General features: G+C 42.2%; 1 protein-coding gene across 1 annotated transcript in view; it reads right to left on the bottom strand.

Annotated features, from left to right (window-relative positions):
• Positions 1 to 246: 246 nt before the first annotated feature.
• The window catches only part of FBXO36 (F-box protein 36), a 54540-nt gene continuing 37630 nt past the window's right edge, over positions 247 to 17156 (bottom strand). Inside the window, exons 2-4 of the mRNA XM_066619749.1 lie at positions 13914 to 14022; positions 5246 to 5418; positions 247 to 523 (exon numbers count right to left, since the gene is read on the bottom strand). Of these exons, the coding sequence (XP_066475846.1) occupies positions 326 to 523; positions 5246 to 5418; positions 13914 to 14022 (480 nt within the window). The 3' untranslated portion in view covers positions 247 to 325. The remainder of the gene's footprint in view (positions 524 to 5245; positions 5419 to 13913; positions 14023 to 17156) is intronic.

Genomic DNA, 17156 nt, shown 5'->3' with positions numbered 1-17156 from the left:
CACATGAAGTAATTCGTCAGGCAAGAATGTAAGGCAGACACCATAGGGTACAAATCCTTGTTTCTTACCTGAAGAGGTACTGTACCTCTTATTTCCAGAAATAAAGATGACTTCAGAAATAAAGCAAAAGTGGAACCTTCTTTTATGAACTGAGCTGTGGCAACAGGAATACCATTAAAAGAATGCCACAGAGTGCACATTCAGATAGGTTCCATGCTCACTTACATCCTACAATCAAGATTTTTTTTTCTAGAAGACAAAACAAGCCACTCTTATTTGAATAAATCCACACCTTACAGCAGTTTCCACCAAGAAAAATACTCCTTTAATCGGACAGCTGATCATCTGATGTTGACCCACGTGCTGTTTGTCTCCTTCTATGCAGTTGGAGCTGCAGCTGAAGCTTGTTAGTGAAGAAGAACTGCTTCCAGCCCACCTCATTTGCCAACGAGCTCATTTCTGGGGTAATTTTACCAGTTAAATTTTGCACAATCATCTCCCACAGTTTGTCAGAATTGCACAACTATTTGTAAAAGAAACAAAAAAAATGTTAGCAAGCTTTAAACATTCAGCAGATAAAAATTCATTTCTCATGTTAGAAGCAGAACAGGCTTATGTCTGTTCAGTGCCACCTGTTGGCAGCCTGCTATCCTCCAAGCGGTCTTCTGCCATGGTGTCAGTCCCAACTGCTCCAGGTGACAGGCACAGGATAGCCTCTCTGGCAGTATGCATGGAGTATACCTTACATCACCATAGTGACAGTTTCATTGGGGGCTATGTGGCAACCAAAAAACACAGATACCTCTCACCACCTTCAACTGGCCTCTCCACCTTGATGGTGCATTGGATTCAGCAGACATCAAACTGACAGTTCTGCGCTCAACAGGGTCACCACATAGAATTTTGGCTGTGAGGGTAATGGGGCCATTGTCAGTAACTGGCTGAGGGCCCAGTCTTTCCAGCATTGATGCTGCCATGCCAATGGCTATGTAAATTACTTTGTGAACTACTCCTGTTGGAAAGTGGTATAGAAAAACAATTAATTATAACTATAATTATAATACAGCAAACACTGCATCTTGCCCTAGGGGTGGAGTAATGGAGACCTCCTCAAGGTAAGGGAACATTTGTTCCTATACATTGGGGCTGCACTGCAGCTGCATTGGCACTGGAAAGTTGGATATAATTGAGCCCTAAGCATTCTAATGTCACAAAGGCAGTCTCCAGCTGCCTTTGGCTAAGCTGCTATGATTGTAGGAGTGCTCTGTATTCGTAAGGAGTTTGGTTTTGGTACCCTGCATGGATACCAAAATTCACAGGTGATCAAGTCCACAGATGTCATGCTGTCAAAATGGCGTAAATCTGTTCAAATAATATAAATTTGTGTAAATTATGCACATTGCTTAAACTTGTGTAAATTGCCTAAACTTATGAACATTGCAGAGAGAGCAGTGAACTGGTAGGAGGCTACAGAAGGGTAGGTAAAAAATTTTAAAAATAATTTTCAATCTGCAGTTGGTTAAATCCATGGATGCAGAGCCCACAGATATGGTGGGCTCACTATACTCAGATTCTAGAGAGAAGCAGGATAGGTAGAAAGGTTTAGAGAAAGTGACAAGGGGGGGGGGAGGAAAGATGGAATGTAGGACAGGACGTAATTGACCAAGTCGGGGCTGTTCTTATGTTCTTAAGTAGGCAGGACAAGAATAAAAGGTCAGAGGAAGAATGGGAAGGAAAACTGGAAAAGAATGAGGGGATAGGAAAGGTACACTGGTCAGAATTTACCAAGGTGAAGAAAACTGAGGCTCAAAGATTGGTCAGGATCCAAAAAACCAGGAGGATATTTCTGTGAACCCAAGGGAGCTTTCAGTTTGTTTTTCATGAACAGCAGTCCACCTGTGCCACATACCAAAACACTTTTGAATGGAGGGGAATTTATAATAATTATGAATAATTTATGATATGGCATGGGAGTCAACTATTCAAAAGGAAAAATGTCAAACATTCCATCAGACGAACACAAGCTCTTTGAATCCCAGCCATTGATCTTAAATAGCCATTCAGATCCTTGGCTGCAGACTTCTAGCTGAGAAACCTTATATAACAGGATGCAGTCAACACAATGCTTATGAACTGGCAGCAAATTTATTTTCCCCAACCTATGCAAAATACATAGAATATATTTCAATATAAGATAGGAAAAAATATACAAAATTCTGTTAAAGCATTCTCTTGCTTTTCTTCAGTTAGTGGATACTTGCCAAAATGAAATTTTTCTACAGCTTCCTGAAAATATCTAAGTCTGGATGTTATTGGTTTTTCACTGAAAATTAATTTAAACCTCAGAAGTAGCCACAAAATGATTTACACTGTGTGTTCTTACTGATGCACAGTGACCATTTTCCTTGTACATAGCACATCTTAGATGTTAGACATGGGAAAGAGACAAATGTTAGGGGCTCAAACCAGGCCTTTCGCGTGTGGCCTGTTACTAAAAAGACGTATTGTTCTGAAAATAACTGGTATTTGGAGTGATATTTTTTCTAGCATGAGGCAAATAGTTTTTAGATTATTGGAGAGAAAGGGAAAAAATTTGCAGAAGAACATTTTGCTATATACTGAAAACCATACGCAGCATTGTAAATCTGTGTTGTGATGGTGACTATTAAAATAAGAAGAAAATAATAAATGTGCATCCTATAAACAATAGTGTATGTTTTCAAATAAAAATACAATGTATGTGATGCTTCACAGGTGTAATTAAATTATAGGTGTAATTTGCTTTGTAAGAGCACAATCCTAAAGCGCCCTTGGGGCAGTGCATGTTTTTTGCACTGGCCCGGGAGGGTCGCAAACATGCCATGAAGCACGTTTGAGCCTCAATTCGAGTCAGGGATGCCGGTGCAAGAATGCACACCAGCCTCCCCATGCTGATGTGGGTCCTGAGATAGAGTGAGTCGGTGTGGGGGTCTGAGGGGGGTAGGAAAGGCAGGGAGGAGGAGTTTTGGTACGGGGAAGGATAGGTGGTGGACAGTTCCATGGGTGGGCAGGGAGCAGGAGACGGGGCCAGGATTCGGCACTTATGCCAGATCCAAGCCCCATTCCCGGGTGGTGCGGATCAGAGTAGCCCCATTGGTGTTAATTGGGGTAAGGGAAATTATTTTCCCTTGCCCCAGGCTGGCCTGAGATAAGCCCCACACTTGTGCTAAATACAGCGCAGGCCCACCGGCCTGCTGTTCCAGCGCAAGTTAGGATTGTGCTGCCAGTGTATTTATTAAATGACAGTCCTAGCACAGCTTGACACAATCACAAGGAAATACTAAGTTCATTGATTAAATAAAGTATCCTGCATGATTTATTTTACACACACACACACACACACACACACACACACACACACACCTACAACTATAAACAGTCTACTTAGTTCTGACATATTTTAATGCTGGCATCAAGCAAAGAACAAGCATTACTGTTTAGGAAATATCTGAAGTACAAAAGGGAAATTGAATTCAATTGTTTAATTTTTGTTGAAATCACTGATTTACATTTCAGTCTGCCCTGGATCTGCTACATGTAGAAAAATGAAAGATATTACCACACTAGAAACAGCATTTCATTTCAATACACTAAGGGTAAACTAAATGACGTTCCGCTGAAGATACATATTCTAGTCCACTATGCAGCTACACTGAAATAATGGATTTAGGCTGCAATCCTAACCAACTTTCCAGCATTGACATAAGGGCAATGCAATTCTGACGTAAGGGAACAAACATTGCCTTACCTTGAGGAGGCCTCCATGACCGCCCCCCCAATTGCAGGATGCAGCTCATGCCCCACTGGCACAGTTACACCAGTGGTGGAAAGTTGGTTAGGATTGTGCCCTTAGTTCCATTCTCAGTTGTACAAACGTTTGGCTTCACCAAATTACGGATTGGATTTATATTTTGTAAATGAAATATAATTTTCATTTCATAAAGGCTGAAATTCTATACATTTTTTCCCAGGATTAAGTTCCATTGTGCTGTAAACCAACTACAGGAAAAAGCACTATGTTGCCATTGTTTAGCCCTCTCCCATTCAAATTATAGTATAGAATAAGAAGTACAAGTTCAGATATCTAGGGCCCAAATTTTTCTCATTTAAATATGTATATATCCAGTAATCAATCTGCATAAGATTACATGGCTACTAAGTGAAAGAGGGAAGCATGTTCCTTTGCACACACTAAGCCTTTATTCACGTTTTTGTACTAGGTGTTAGCTCCCCCTGGTGGTATTTTCTTGAAATCAGTTCTACTTCCTGCATTTAAAATTCTTACAATGAACCAGATTATGATTCAGTTTACTTATACAAAAACCAAACAAACAAAAATACTGAGGAAGGAAGTCAATCCCCAGTTTTTCTAATGATATCTCATGAATGAGAGAAATATAAATGGTTTCTCTACATCAGACATATATACAACAGAAGGGGGCATAAGGCACAGAGGTATATTGTTTCTGGTGAGTAAGATAAGTTTACAGTCTAACAGCCCAATTCTAACCTGTGCTGGAACAGGCAGGTCGAGTGGCCTGTGCTGTATCCTGCACAGGGTAGGAGGTGGTTGGAGGGCAACTTAGGGTATTTTTCCCTTTACCCCATATAGCAGTCCAGCCACCCCTATGGGGCTACTCAGATCTGCACCAGCAGAATCACTGTTGCAAATCAAAACAGCCCATGTAAGGCTGCTTGGGCCAGGGAGAGGGGTTAGGATACATCCTGAGCTGCCACGACCTGTCCCACCCCCTTCTTGGGCCCTATCTGCCCCCTGGACCACCCTCCCCTTAGCCAAAAATGCCCCCTCTCACCCCCGTTTCATCCTTCCACCACCCTCTCCCACCCTTTACGCTGGCCTGCTTACGCCAGTCTCGCTGCTGCTGGATCTGGCACCAACAGGCTGGCTCGTGTCCTTGTGCCGGCCTAGCCGGGTCACAAGTTGTCGCGAATGCACTTTAGGGCACATTTGTGACACTTGTAGGCAAGCTCCCTGTGTTGGCTTAGCAAGGGCTTAGAATTGCACTCTTACTGAACACAATAGGCTTACTTCTAAGATTACATAAATTTCAAATTTTTCAAATTACGTAATTTTCAAATCGGGTTCAGTGGGTTAGTTGGCTAGACAATAATTAGACACCAACTGAAAGCACACATCTCTTGAAATAAATTTTAAATTAATGTATTAAAAACACTTTTTTTTTACCGTTTCAAATCTGTGAGACACTTGAGAAAGCCTGGCAATATCTTCAAGATCCAAATAGGATACGATGTACAGAAGCACTGCATCAGGAAGCCGCACAAGGAAATCAAAATTACCCCGGCACATATTGAAGATATGTTCCAGAGTACTTCCTCCAAACACAATGGCTATCTGAACTGCGATTTGAGAAAAAGATAGGATTCACATTTTGCTCCCAAAGGACAGGACCTTCCTCTAAAATTAATTAAAACTGGCATTTTACAAAGCTATATAATTTAAAGATGAGCAGATACATACTCAATCACAAACAATAAAACCACAAATTCTAAGCATGGGAAGTGGATACCCCATAGCTGCTAGTTTCTTCCAAGCATGAAAATATTGTTCAATACCAAGACAGTCAAATCACTGACATTAACAGTAAATCTTGTATAGGAATGTCCTAAAAATGGGAACATAGTACAATCCTTCAAATCATCACTGCAGCAAATCATCACTGTTTTTCCTGTAACAACCCTTCTCTTATTGATTTTTATATCATTACATATGAACTGAGCTGTATTCACTTATATCTAACAATTCAAGGTTGTTAAGAGAGTGATGCTGAATAAATGACCTGACACCAAAATCTATCAAGTTGTGAATATGATTGGTTTGTACAGGCTACCTGCACCTTGCTCCCTAACTGTCCATTTGTACCCTGCAGGTTCCGGCTGGTAGAGCTGAGAGAGTGACAGTCTGCACCAGCGGAAGCTCTTTATCTGACCCATGGGATAATTGGGTTTCCCAGCACCACTCTTACCAAGGCTCTGGGAGGGAGAGATGGAAGGAGGCTTCAGAAGATAAGCAATTCTATGGGGGAAGGATCAAGAAGGCTGAGAGAAGGAGATGCTGCCAAGGTGCTGGGAGAGCTCAGTTATCATGTGGGCTGCCCTTTCAGCTGTGCCACTTCTGTCAAGGTGTGAAACATTCATTGGGATCTCAAAGAGGAGCACCCACTTACTCACCCACAAGTGCAAGGACTTGTGGGGCTTCCTTAGACAAATGTCTAGTACAGTGGTTCTCACACTTTTAGCAATGGGACCCACTTTTCAGAATGAGAATCTGTCAGGACCCCAAAAGTGATGTCAAGACCAGAAGTGACATCATTAAGCAGGAAAATTTTTAACAATCCTTGGCTACAATCCTACCCAAGAGTAAGTCCCATTTACTATCATATACACAATAGCCTGTTAAAAGAACAGATCTGTAACATTTCCCCAATTGCAGTCACATACCATCAAGTCTAATACATTAAAAATAAAATATTGAAATGAATGGGGACCCACTTGAAATTGGCTCATGATTCACCTAGTGGGTCTTGACCCATACTTTGAGAAACACAGGTCTAGAAAATAGGGACTATATTTCAAGCTAGATTGCGTTCAGGGAATTTAACTTCTACTTTTACTTTTCCTGCTATGTTACTCCAGAAAGTTTGCAGTTTCCCAAGGCTGAACAAAGTGATCTGTTGGGGGGTCTTGCTGAGGGAGAGTCAGCATGGCTTCTGTAAGGGTAAGTCTTGCCTCACCAACCTTATATAATTCTTTGAAAAGGTCAACAGGCATGTGGATGTGGGAGAACCCGTGGACATTATATATCTGGACTTTCAGAAGGCGTTTGACACGGTCCCTCACCAAAGGCTACTGAAAAAACACCACAGCCAGGGAATTGGAGGACAGGTCCTCTCGTGGATTGAGAACTGGTTGGAGGCCAGGAAGCAGAGAGTGGGTGTCAATGGGCAATTTTCACAATGGAGAGAGGTGAAAAGCGGGGTGCCCCAAGGATCTGTCCTGGGACCGGTGCTTTTCAACCTCTTCATAAATGACCTGGAGACAGGGTTGAGCAGTGAAGTGGCTAAGTTTGCAGATAACACCAAACTTTTCCGAGTGGTGAAGACCAGAAGTGATTGTGAGGAGCTCCAGAAGGATCTCTCCAGACTGGCAGAATGGGCAGCAAAATGGCAGATGCGCTTCAATGTCAGTAAGTGTAAAGTCATGCACATTGGGGCAAAAAAATCAAAACTTTAGATATAAGCTGATGGGTTCTGAGCTGTCTGTGACAGATCAGGAGAGAGATCTTGGGGTGGTGGTGGTGGATGAAAGTGTCGACCCAATGTGCGGCGGCAGTGAAGAAGGCCAATTCTATGCTTGGGATCATTAGGAAGGGTATTGAGAACAAAACGGCTAGTATTATAATGCCGTTGTACAAATCGATGGTAAGGCCACACCTGGAGTATTGTGTCCAGTTCTGGTCACCACATCTCAAAAAAGACATAGTGGAAATGGAAAAGGTGCAAAAGAGAGCGACTAAGATGATTACGGGGCTGGGGCACCTTCCTTATGAGGAAAGGCTACGGCGTTTGGGCCTCTTCGGCCTAGAAAAGAGACGCCTGAGGGGGGACATGATTGAGACATACAAAATTATGCAGGGGATGGACAGAGTGGATAGGGAGATGCTCTTTACACTCTCACATAATACCAGAACCAGGGGACATCCACTAAAATTGAGTGTTGGGCAGGTTAGGACAAACAAAAGAAAATATTTCTTTACTCAGCGTGTGGTCGGTCTGTGGAACTCCTTGCCGCAGGATGTGGTGCTGGCGTCTAGCCTAGATGCCTTTAAAAGGGGATTGGGCAAGTTTCTGGAGGAAAAATCCATTATGGGGTACAAGCCATGATGTGTATGTGCAACCTCCTGATTTTAGAAATGGGTTATGTCAGAATGCCAGATGCAAGGGAGGGCACCAGGATGAGGTCTCTTGTTATCTGGTGTGCTCCCTGGGGCATTTGGTGGGCTGTTGTGAGATACAGGAAGCTGGACTAGATGGGCCTATGGCCTGATCCAGTGGGGCTGTTGTTATGTTCTTATGTTCTTATGTCTCTGCACATTGTTCTTGAGCAACATCCCTACTCCACCTGCTAAGAATTAATAGTTACTGCACTCAATTGTTCAAATCTTTTCATGTACTTTCTAGCCAAGCTCAGGCATTTTTCATCAGCCTGTTTGTACTTTTACTATCCACCTTTCTTTCCCCATTTGAATTCCCTTTTATTTTGGACTTTAATAAACTAATTACGTGTTCTTGGTTAATTCAGCAGGTTGTACATGGTAACACCCATGTTTGTGGGTAAATCAGCAGATCATTGCATCTCTTCATCTTGCAGATACTCCTGTTCATTTGATTTTTAATCACAACCCCTAGGGTTCAGTGCTCTCCTGGGAGGGGGATTTTTCAGATACCTCTTCTCTGACTGGTTTCTGTAGCCTAGATGGTCACAGGGGAAACAAACTACCAAGGTTGCTTCCCTATTCAGCTGCTCATCTAGTCAAGGAAAAGGGATGTGAACATGCTAACTACAACTACAATAAGACTTCTCACATCTGCACTGGTTTTTTGCCAGCACAGACTTGAGAGCCTCTCTGTCAGGCTTTTCAGCCCAACACAAAGGATAGAATACAGCAGAACATGGCTCTGCCATTTCCCCCTCCTACCCTTGAATGCCATAAATGTGCCTTATGGCTCATTTATGACACCCAGTGTCAGCGCTCAGAGCCCTTAGGATTAGGCTCCTTATCCTAGCATAAAATATTTTTATAAGGCTCTATGTTCAATATAAGCAAATATTTCTTTGGAAAAAAAATCCTGATATATTAGTGTTATACACAGATTTTTTTATACATGGATTTGACTCAACACAAATGGCCCCTGCAAATGAGAAGGAATGTGCTGATCCCTGGAGAAGGGGAAAAATGCATCCCTTTAAAACCACAGTTTAAAAAAACTGCTTTTCTTACTGTTGGAGAGAGACAGTCATGCAAGTGATCATTCCATTCTTCAGCTGAGCCAGGCACAGGCAGGGCTCCTTTACATTTGTAATTGCTGACTGCCTCTCTACAACAGTAAGAAAAGCTGTTTTGAAACCACAATTGTAAAGTGACATGCTTTTTAAATTTTTCAAACTGCTTTTATTTAACACATTTTATGGTATTAGCAGGGAGTCCCAGAATCAAACTCCTGTGGATGTTGAGGCAAGACCATATTCTATTAGGAGCAATGGAGGGGCAAGAAACCTGGAAGTGGGTCTTTAAATATACGTATTTTCCCACTGTTTTTAAATCCATGGGTTTGTTTTTTTATTCACTAGGGGTTCTGGAATGGAACCCCAGTGGATAACGAGGGATGGCCTGTATATCAAGACAAGAATTATTTCTTCATTAGCTGGACTATGTGGCAATTCCATGGGACTCCAGAAAAAGTGAAAAAATGCAGTACTGTGCAGAATTCACAAAATTTTTCTGTGTTCTCAGAACACAGAGAATTTCAGTTTTCCGTTTCTTGAAAAAGCAAGTTTCCAGCCCTCATGGATACAAAGGAATTCTCAATACGACTTATAAACCAGGTAAGTGGCTGAAAAAAACGTACTGTTGTCAGGGGGGCAGGACTTCAGTGTCCAAATATTTCCTAGCAAAATCTAATTATGCAAAATTCAAAAAAGGTAAATTAAAGAAAATACTTAAACCAAGTATAAATAAAGTAAAATAAAACAAAAAGTTCTTCTTGAAATAGATTGCCTTGAAGCACAGAGTACTTAAATTATCCTTACTCATTATTGCTAAACATTTATTAATAATTCAAATCTGTTCATGTTTACTCAGAAGTACATTCCACTGTGTGTAATGGCCTTGTTCCTAGATGTGTATAGGATTGTGCCCTAACTGTACCAAAAGTATACCAAAGGACTTACAAAACAAAGCATGCAGTTGCCTATATGTTATTGAAATGCTGATGATCAGAGTCATGTAATTCACAAGGACTGAAGACAGATGATCTAATACAAAATCAAATTAAGCTTCATGAGTATGCCCTGAAACCCAGCATAAATTAGCAAGCGCATGTTTGCTATTGAACTTGCCTGGTTCACTCTGCTGTTTATGGGCTATTAGAAACACTTAACAATTAACAATTCTTGATTATTTAAAATGTTTAATTCATAAGCTTTCTACTACAAGCTGCAGCACCTATGTAGGATAATGGTTGACAATGTTTTAATGACAAAAACAATTTATTTTACATTTGCTTGAACATTTTATTACAGCGTATCTGAGAGTGCATTCAAACATTTTAAAACACATAAAAATGATAGCACTAAAACCAACCATGGACAAGACAGCATAATTAATAATGCTAAAGACTAGCGATAAAAAAGAAAAACTGGAAGGCTTTAGAATGCTAGTTTGAGAACTCAGCACTGCAGAGTTAGAACCAAATCCTCAGCTATTAAAAGCTAATGTAATTACTGTAATTGGCTTCATTTATTAATTCTGATGTGACCTCACAGTATTAATAATAAGGTCTCTGTTTCAGCAAATATTTGGAACAAAAGCTTCCAACATTTGAAAAGATGTGAAAGAAATAGCAATACAGCCTGTAAATTAAACATTAGGTTGGGTTAGTTTTTCAAGGTACAGGACACATTCTCTGAGGAATATTCTCAGCTAATCCTACTCCCAGGATTGGTTTCTGCTGATCCTGGACTCCTACATAAGAACATAAGAACAGCCCCACTGGATCAGGCCATAGGCCCATCCAGTCCAGCTTCCTGTATCTCACAGCGGCCCACCAAATGCCCCAGGGACCACACCTGATAACAAGAGACCTGCATCCTGGTGCCCTCCCTTGCATCTGACATAGCCCATTTCTAAAATCAGGAGGTTGCACATACACATCATGGCTTGTAACCCGTAATGGATTTTTCCTTCAGAAACTTGTCCAAACCCCTTTTAAAGGCATCCAGGCCAGATGCCATCACCACATCCTATGGCAAGGGGTTCCATAGACCAACCACATGCTGAGTAAAGAAATATTCTCTTTTGTCTGTCCTAACTCTCCCAACACTCAATTTTAGTGGATGTCCCCTGGTTCTGGTGTTATGTGAGAGTGTTAAGAGTATCTCTCTATCCACTTTATCCTTCCCATGCATAATTTTGTATGTCTCAGTCATGTCCCCCCTCAGGCGTCTCTTTTCTAGGCTGAAGAGGCCCAAACGCTCTTTTCTAGGCTGAAGAGGCCTTTCCTCATAAGGAAGGTGCCCCAGCCTAGTAATCATCTTAGTCAATCTCTTTTGCACCTTTTCCATTTCCACTATGTCCTTTTTGACATGTTGTTATGTGAAAATCTCCTTTTCCCTTCCAAGTTGTGATTTTGTAACTCATGCAGGTCAAACCTCAGAATACAGGGCACCCTTCCCCCCAGTCCAAGGCCCTGGTGGAAGTCACAAGTTTGCAGGGCTCAGGGTGATTACATCCCCTCCTCCAGTCAAGGAATGTCTCCTGATTATGCAAAACAAGCATGCACCTCCAGAGGAAGAAGCCTATTGTTCTTTTGTTGTAGCTTTATCACTCTTAAGCACCTTATGCAAATTGCCTCCCTCACCCAGAAGGTCAGCCTGGCTGGTAAGCTGACTTCCAGTTCATCATGTCTTTCTTACATACTCCATGTGTACCATTGTGTGTACTGAGCATGCGTATCTAGACCAGCACTAGGACACATCCGGGTCATTCTAGGTCAGCCACAACTTTTTAAGAGAAAGCTCCAAGCACATAGCTCTCTCTCTGGCTGCCCTCCCAATGGAGTGGTCCTTCCCAGGACTCTTTCCCATCCAACTGCTCCCCGGGACAGGTAAATATATCTTGCTTCTAAAACTCTTTCCCTTCTTCCCTATCTATTCCTCCCTTCTTCTCCATGTTTATTCAGCAAACTGGGTTTAGCAGATTAAGGAACTCTTAAAATCCTTCCCTACAACCTATCTGATTTCCTTTTCGGATGCACCAAACACATAGCACATGCAACCACCATAAAAACTAGGTACATTTTTCAAGTACTAGAACCAAGAAATGTGTATTATGTTTACCTTTGTGTGTTTTGTAATAAAAATATAATCTTTGATTGAAAGTTACCTTTCTCCCAGTCTCCTCTTTAAGCTAAACAATGGATTTCTTTGCTTTACGGTGTCTTGCTATCCAGCCTGCAATCCTAAAAGTTTCCAAAAGGCTAATATACTAATTCCCCTAAACAAAACAGCCCTTTTTGGTAACAATGTGGCAACCAGAACTGGACACAATACTCCAGGTATATTTGTACAATGGCATTATAATATTAGCTGTTTTGTTCGCAATACCTTTTCTAATGATCCCAAGCATAGAATTGGCCTTCTTTACTGCTGCCGCACATTGGGTCGACACTTTCATCAACTTGTCCACCACCACCCCAAGATCTCTCTCCTGATCTGTCACACACAGCTCAGAACCCATTAGCCTATATGTGAAGTTTTGATTTTTTGCCCCAATGTGCATGACTTTACACTTACTGACATTGAAACGCATCTGCCATTTTGCTGCCCATTCTGCCAGTTTGGAGAGATCCTTCTGGAGCTCCTCACAATCACATCTGGTCTTCACCACTCGGAAAAGTTTGGTGTTGTCTGCAAACCTAGACACCTCACTCCTCAACCCTGTCTCCAGGTCATTTATGAAGAGGTTGAAAAGCACCGGTCCCAGGACAGATCCTTGGGGCACACTGCTATTCACCTCTCTCCATTGTGAAAATTGCCCATTGACACCCACTCTCTGTTTCCTGGTCTTCAAACAGGTCTCAATCCAGGAGAGGACCTGCCCTCGAATTCCCTGACTGTGGAGTGTATACAAATGACTGACTGACTGACTTGAGTACAAATGGTGCTGTATTAGTCATACGATCTTTTGCTCTAGCTTTCTACTCCAGCCAGCCTTGATTGTTCCCTGGTTTGTCTCCAGTCTACTTCTGCTGCCTGTCTACCCTTTTCCGCAATCCCTTTCCATATTTTGAATACAAGTCATCAGACTGGAACAGGTTCAAAGAAGAGCAACTAAGAGCCCAGTTCTATTCTTTCACCCCACCCTGCTGTAGTGGTGCCAAAACAGCTACTGCAGCATCCTGTGAGGGAAACAATTGTGGAGGTCTCCTCTTAGTAAGGGAACAATTGTTCCCTTACTTGGGGATGAGCCTCTGCAGTGTGCAGGGCGCTCTGTGTGTGTGTGTGTGTGTGTGTGTGTGAGTGTGCGCGCGCGCGCGCGTGCACATGCGTCTATTTGGACCTGAGCTAGCTAAATAGCTGGTTCAGGCTCTCATAGCCTGCAGCAGAGCATCTCCTTACACAACAAACAGGCTCTTAATGCAAAGAAGAGGCAATCAGCCTCCAGTGGTCTGCTAGGCCTTGGTAGGGAGGGTTACATGTGGGGTGGCAGCCAATATTTGGAGAATTTATGGTGAGTAACGGTCTCTGAACACCTACTAATCTCATTCCCATTGTCAATTGATTGTCATTATTGTTGTCATTTTTATTCTCTCTTAATAAAGAGATGTTGCCTCCTGCACCTACCAATGGTATTGGAATGTGAAGGTTTTTCCATCTCTCCAGGACTGAATTGGGGCAGGCTACCCTCCCACAAGGAGAAGACTTTCATTTCATGACAGGACTTTCCTTTTGATAAAGGGATTGGCATTCCCAAAGGGTCAGGATTGGGAATGCTGAGCATCTTGCACCATAGAACAACAGATTCATCACACTAAGACTATTTTTCTGTATCTTACTTTGGAGAGAGGGATCATCCAGGAAATCATCATGAGATTCTCGGAGTTCACCAGGTTTTGTTTCACGAAATTCACTCCGAAGAGAAATTTTCCACCACCTAAAAATCACCTATAAATCGGATAATATTGACAATATTGATATGTATTATTCAGTCAAAATAATTCAGGATGAGTTTTTTTATAATCACTTTTCTTTACAAGCAAAGAGTTTAAGAGCTAGGAAGGATCAGTACGTACCTACTTCTCCAGGGGCCATATCTGACAGTCAGATTCATTCTCAATCACCTTCTAGCAGAAGTGCTAGTAAGGTGATAACTCTTTCCCCTTGTTGATAAATAATAATTTTAGGTTCTCAAACATGATATGTACTATAATTAATACCTTAGCTTTGCAACTGTTTGCATCAAAAAGAGAGAGCTGATAATTTATGTAATTATTGGTTTAATTATTACAGTCAACCTACCTGAAACTCATTCAAAAGTTGTATGTATGGTATGTATGCAAACTTATGTATGCAATAAAGTATGCAAACTTTATGTATATAATAAAAAATTTATTATTTTTTATGTTTGATCAGCAGACCACTATGTATATCACAAGCTGCTTTTGAAAGATACTTCAGTAACTTTCAGTATCTTAATAACTAAGGGTGCAATCCTAACTTCTCATTAGGCCAGTGCAAGTCCCTTGCACCAGCCCAGGAGGGTTACTAACAAGCCATAAAGCACATTTGCTGGGCTGACGCAGCTTCCGCGCCAACTTGGGGAGGGAGGGTTGCGTTGGCTGAGCTCAGCCATGGCCATGGAAGGAAGCCATGGTGTAGGTTTCCTCATGAGGAAGCTGCTTGAACCATTCACTAAAGAGGCTATGCCATGTCTCCAAAACTAGACGTGATAGGGCAAAACGGATGCCATTTTTTGAATCGGCACCCTAAATATACCCAGGAACAGAGCCGAGGAGAGGGGAGTAAACGGGGTAATTTGTACCCAGGCCCAGGGTCCAAAGGGGGGCCCAGGAGCCAAAGGAGGGGCCCCAGAAATTTCCTGAGATCTTATGTTTTCCTGTCTACTCAGACTTGTTGCCTGCACAGAATGCTGGGGACACTATTGTTGCCACATGGGTTGGTAGACCTGGGCTTCAGAGACTTTTCCAGCTCTCTTTACCCTCGCCCTACCCTGTTTCGCCCCTCCCTGCCCCTGTTCTGCTGCCTGTCACCATCTTCCCCAGCTCTGTTTCAACCCTCCCTCTTTGCAAAGGGGCCCAAAAGAAACTTTGTACCCCCTGATAAAATTCCTCTCAGAGGCCCTGTCCAGGAATTGATGTAACGTTTAAGGAATAATAATAAATAAATAATAACTTTATTTTTACCCCGCCTTTCTCCCCGAAGGGACTCAAAGGAAAGGAAGGAAGCAAAATGTGTGTTGGCCTGTTTAATCTGCATATAGATTTTTAAATATACTCACAAAGAATACTGAATTGTTCACTGTAGTCCTCCACTGTGTCCAACAATGTTACCTGGTTGCATCCACAGTGGTGTCAGGTAGCACTGACAGATCCATGGAGCAAGCAATGGGGGAGGGCACTTGAGTGCATGTATACCCCCCAGAGTAAGCCTCTTCTCAACCCACAACATTTTCCTGTGCACTCTGTGCCTACCCCCCTCCTATCCTTACCACAGTTTACTCAGTTGACTGGCTATCAGCTGGCTAAGAGAGTGAGCAAACAGATGGTGACTTGGTTCAAGGGTCCCTCTGCACCCACTAGCTATCAACCTAACTATCTCATAGAGCTGTTATGATGGGTTGGGGGAAAACCATGCACACCACTGTAAAAGCCTTGGAGGAAAGTTGGGATTAAAATGTCATAAATAAAAATAAAAAATTCTGCAAGTATGCATCATCAACCCTATAGGCAGAAAAAAAAGCACACAATGACCCCTTAAGAATAGTATGTAATGAAAGACCCTTAAGGGCAGCAGGTATATCAGCTGCTCTGGAAATGAATGACATGTATACATTCTTGCATTGATTCCTGCTGTGTTGCTTTGGGGGGACATGAATTTATTCAAGACAGCAATACTACTGAACAGCCTAATCCTATGCAGCCTCCCTGTACTGATGCCGTGGGGCCAGTGTGGGTAGCGCTGCAATCTATCTGGGAAGCTGGAAGGCTGTTGAGATCCCCAAGGTAAGGGGACTGCCTTCCCCTGGGGTAAGCCCCAGTAGCTGCAGCAGCTCTACTTGGACCTGCATGAGCTAAATAGCTGGCATAAATCTGAGAGGACCCATGTTGGCAAATCAGGCCTGGGAAGGGGATAGGATATGGTGTGCATGCTTGCCGCCGATCCCACTCTCCTCCTGGGCCCAATCCATCCACTTACCCTGCCCTCCCCTGTGCTCCTCAGCACAGAACTTACTGGGTCTGGTGTGTGCTGGGTCATCTGCTGGCGCATGCAGGCCAGCACAGACCTTCACGCCAGTGCCAGCAACTGCTATGCAATTGCGAAGTGCTTTACAGCACTTTTGTGGTGGCTAGCACTGGTGCAGCGTGAGCTGCTTAGGATTGTGCCAGAAGTCTATGTAGGGTTCTTTCCAGACACAATAACATTACTAGGTGATCGGTGTCCCCCTATACCAGATCAGCCACTAATTCTAGTAATTACATGCCTGGAAGATGAGAAAGATCGTATCTGAAAGGTGAGAATGATCAAATTTTCCATCCATTACTCAACTACATAAAAAGTCAGTAATTCTAGAAATTCAGCTTCCACACATTCAATGAAAAAGGACATCAATAAGACTGAAATGGAGGAATTCCTTCACTTGCACATGTTCTTTGTTGGTGAAAATGAGGGTCTCAGTATACTTTTCATAAAGCTAAGGATGAATTATGGAAAGAAGTAAAAAAATTAATCATATTATTATCATACTGCTATTGTCAAGGAAACTTACACTTCAGAAAAATGTCTACAATAGCAAAACACCTAATACTACAAATAATTTATGGCATGTTTACCTTATCAGCTTAAAAAGTATTTAACAGCACAAAATGGCTCTCACATTAATGCAATAAAAATTACATCTTGTGCTAATAACAATGATGAATTAATCCAACAGATGCAATTTTCCTGTAGACAAGCTACAAAAAATTCAAAAGGCTGCGTTTATTTCCTTCCTAACATTCATAGTGCCAAATTCCAGAGAAGAAGGCATATTCAAGAGTCCTTTAAGGGGGGGGAGGGGA

The sequence above is a fragment of the Tiliqua scincoides genome, chromosome 3 (assembly GCF_035046505.1).
Source record: "Tiliqua scincoides isolate rTilSci1 chromosome 3, rTilSci1.hap2, whole genome shotgun sequence".
Taxonomy (NCBI): Eukaryota; Metazoa; Chordata; class Lepidosauria; order Squamata; family Scincidae; genus Tiliqua; species Tiliqua scincoides.
This window is presented reverse-complemented; position numbering and strand designations above follow the sequence as displayed.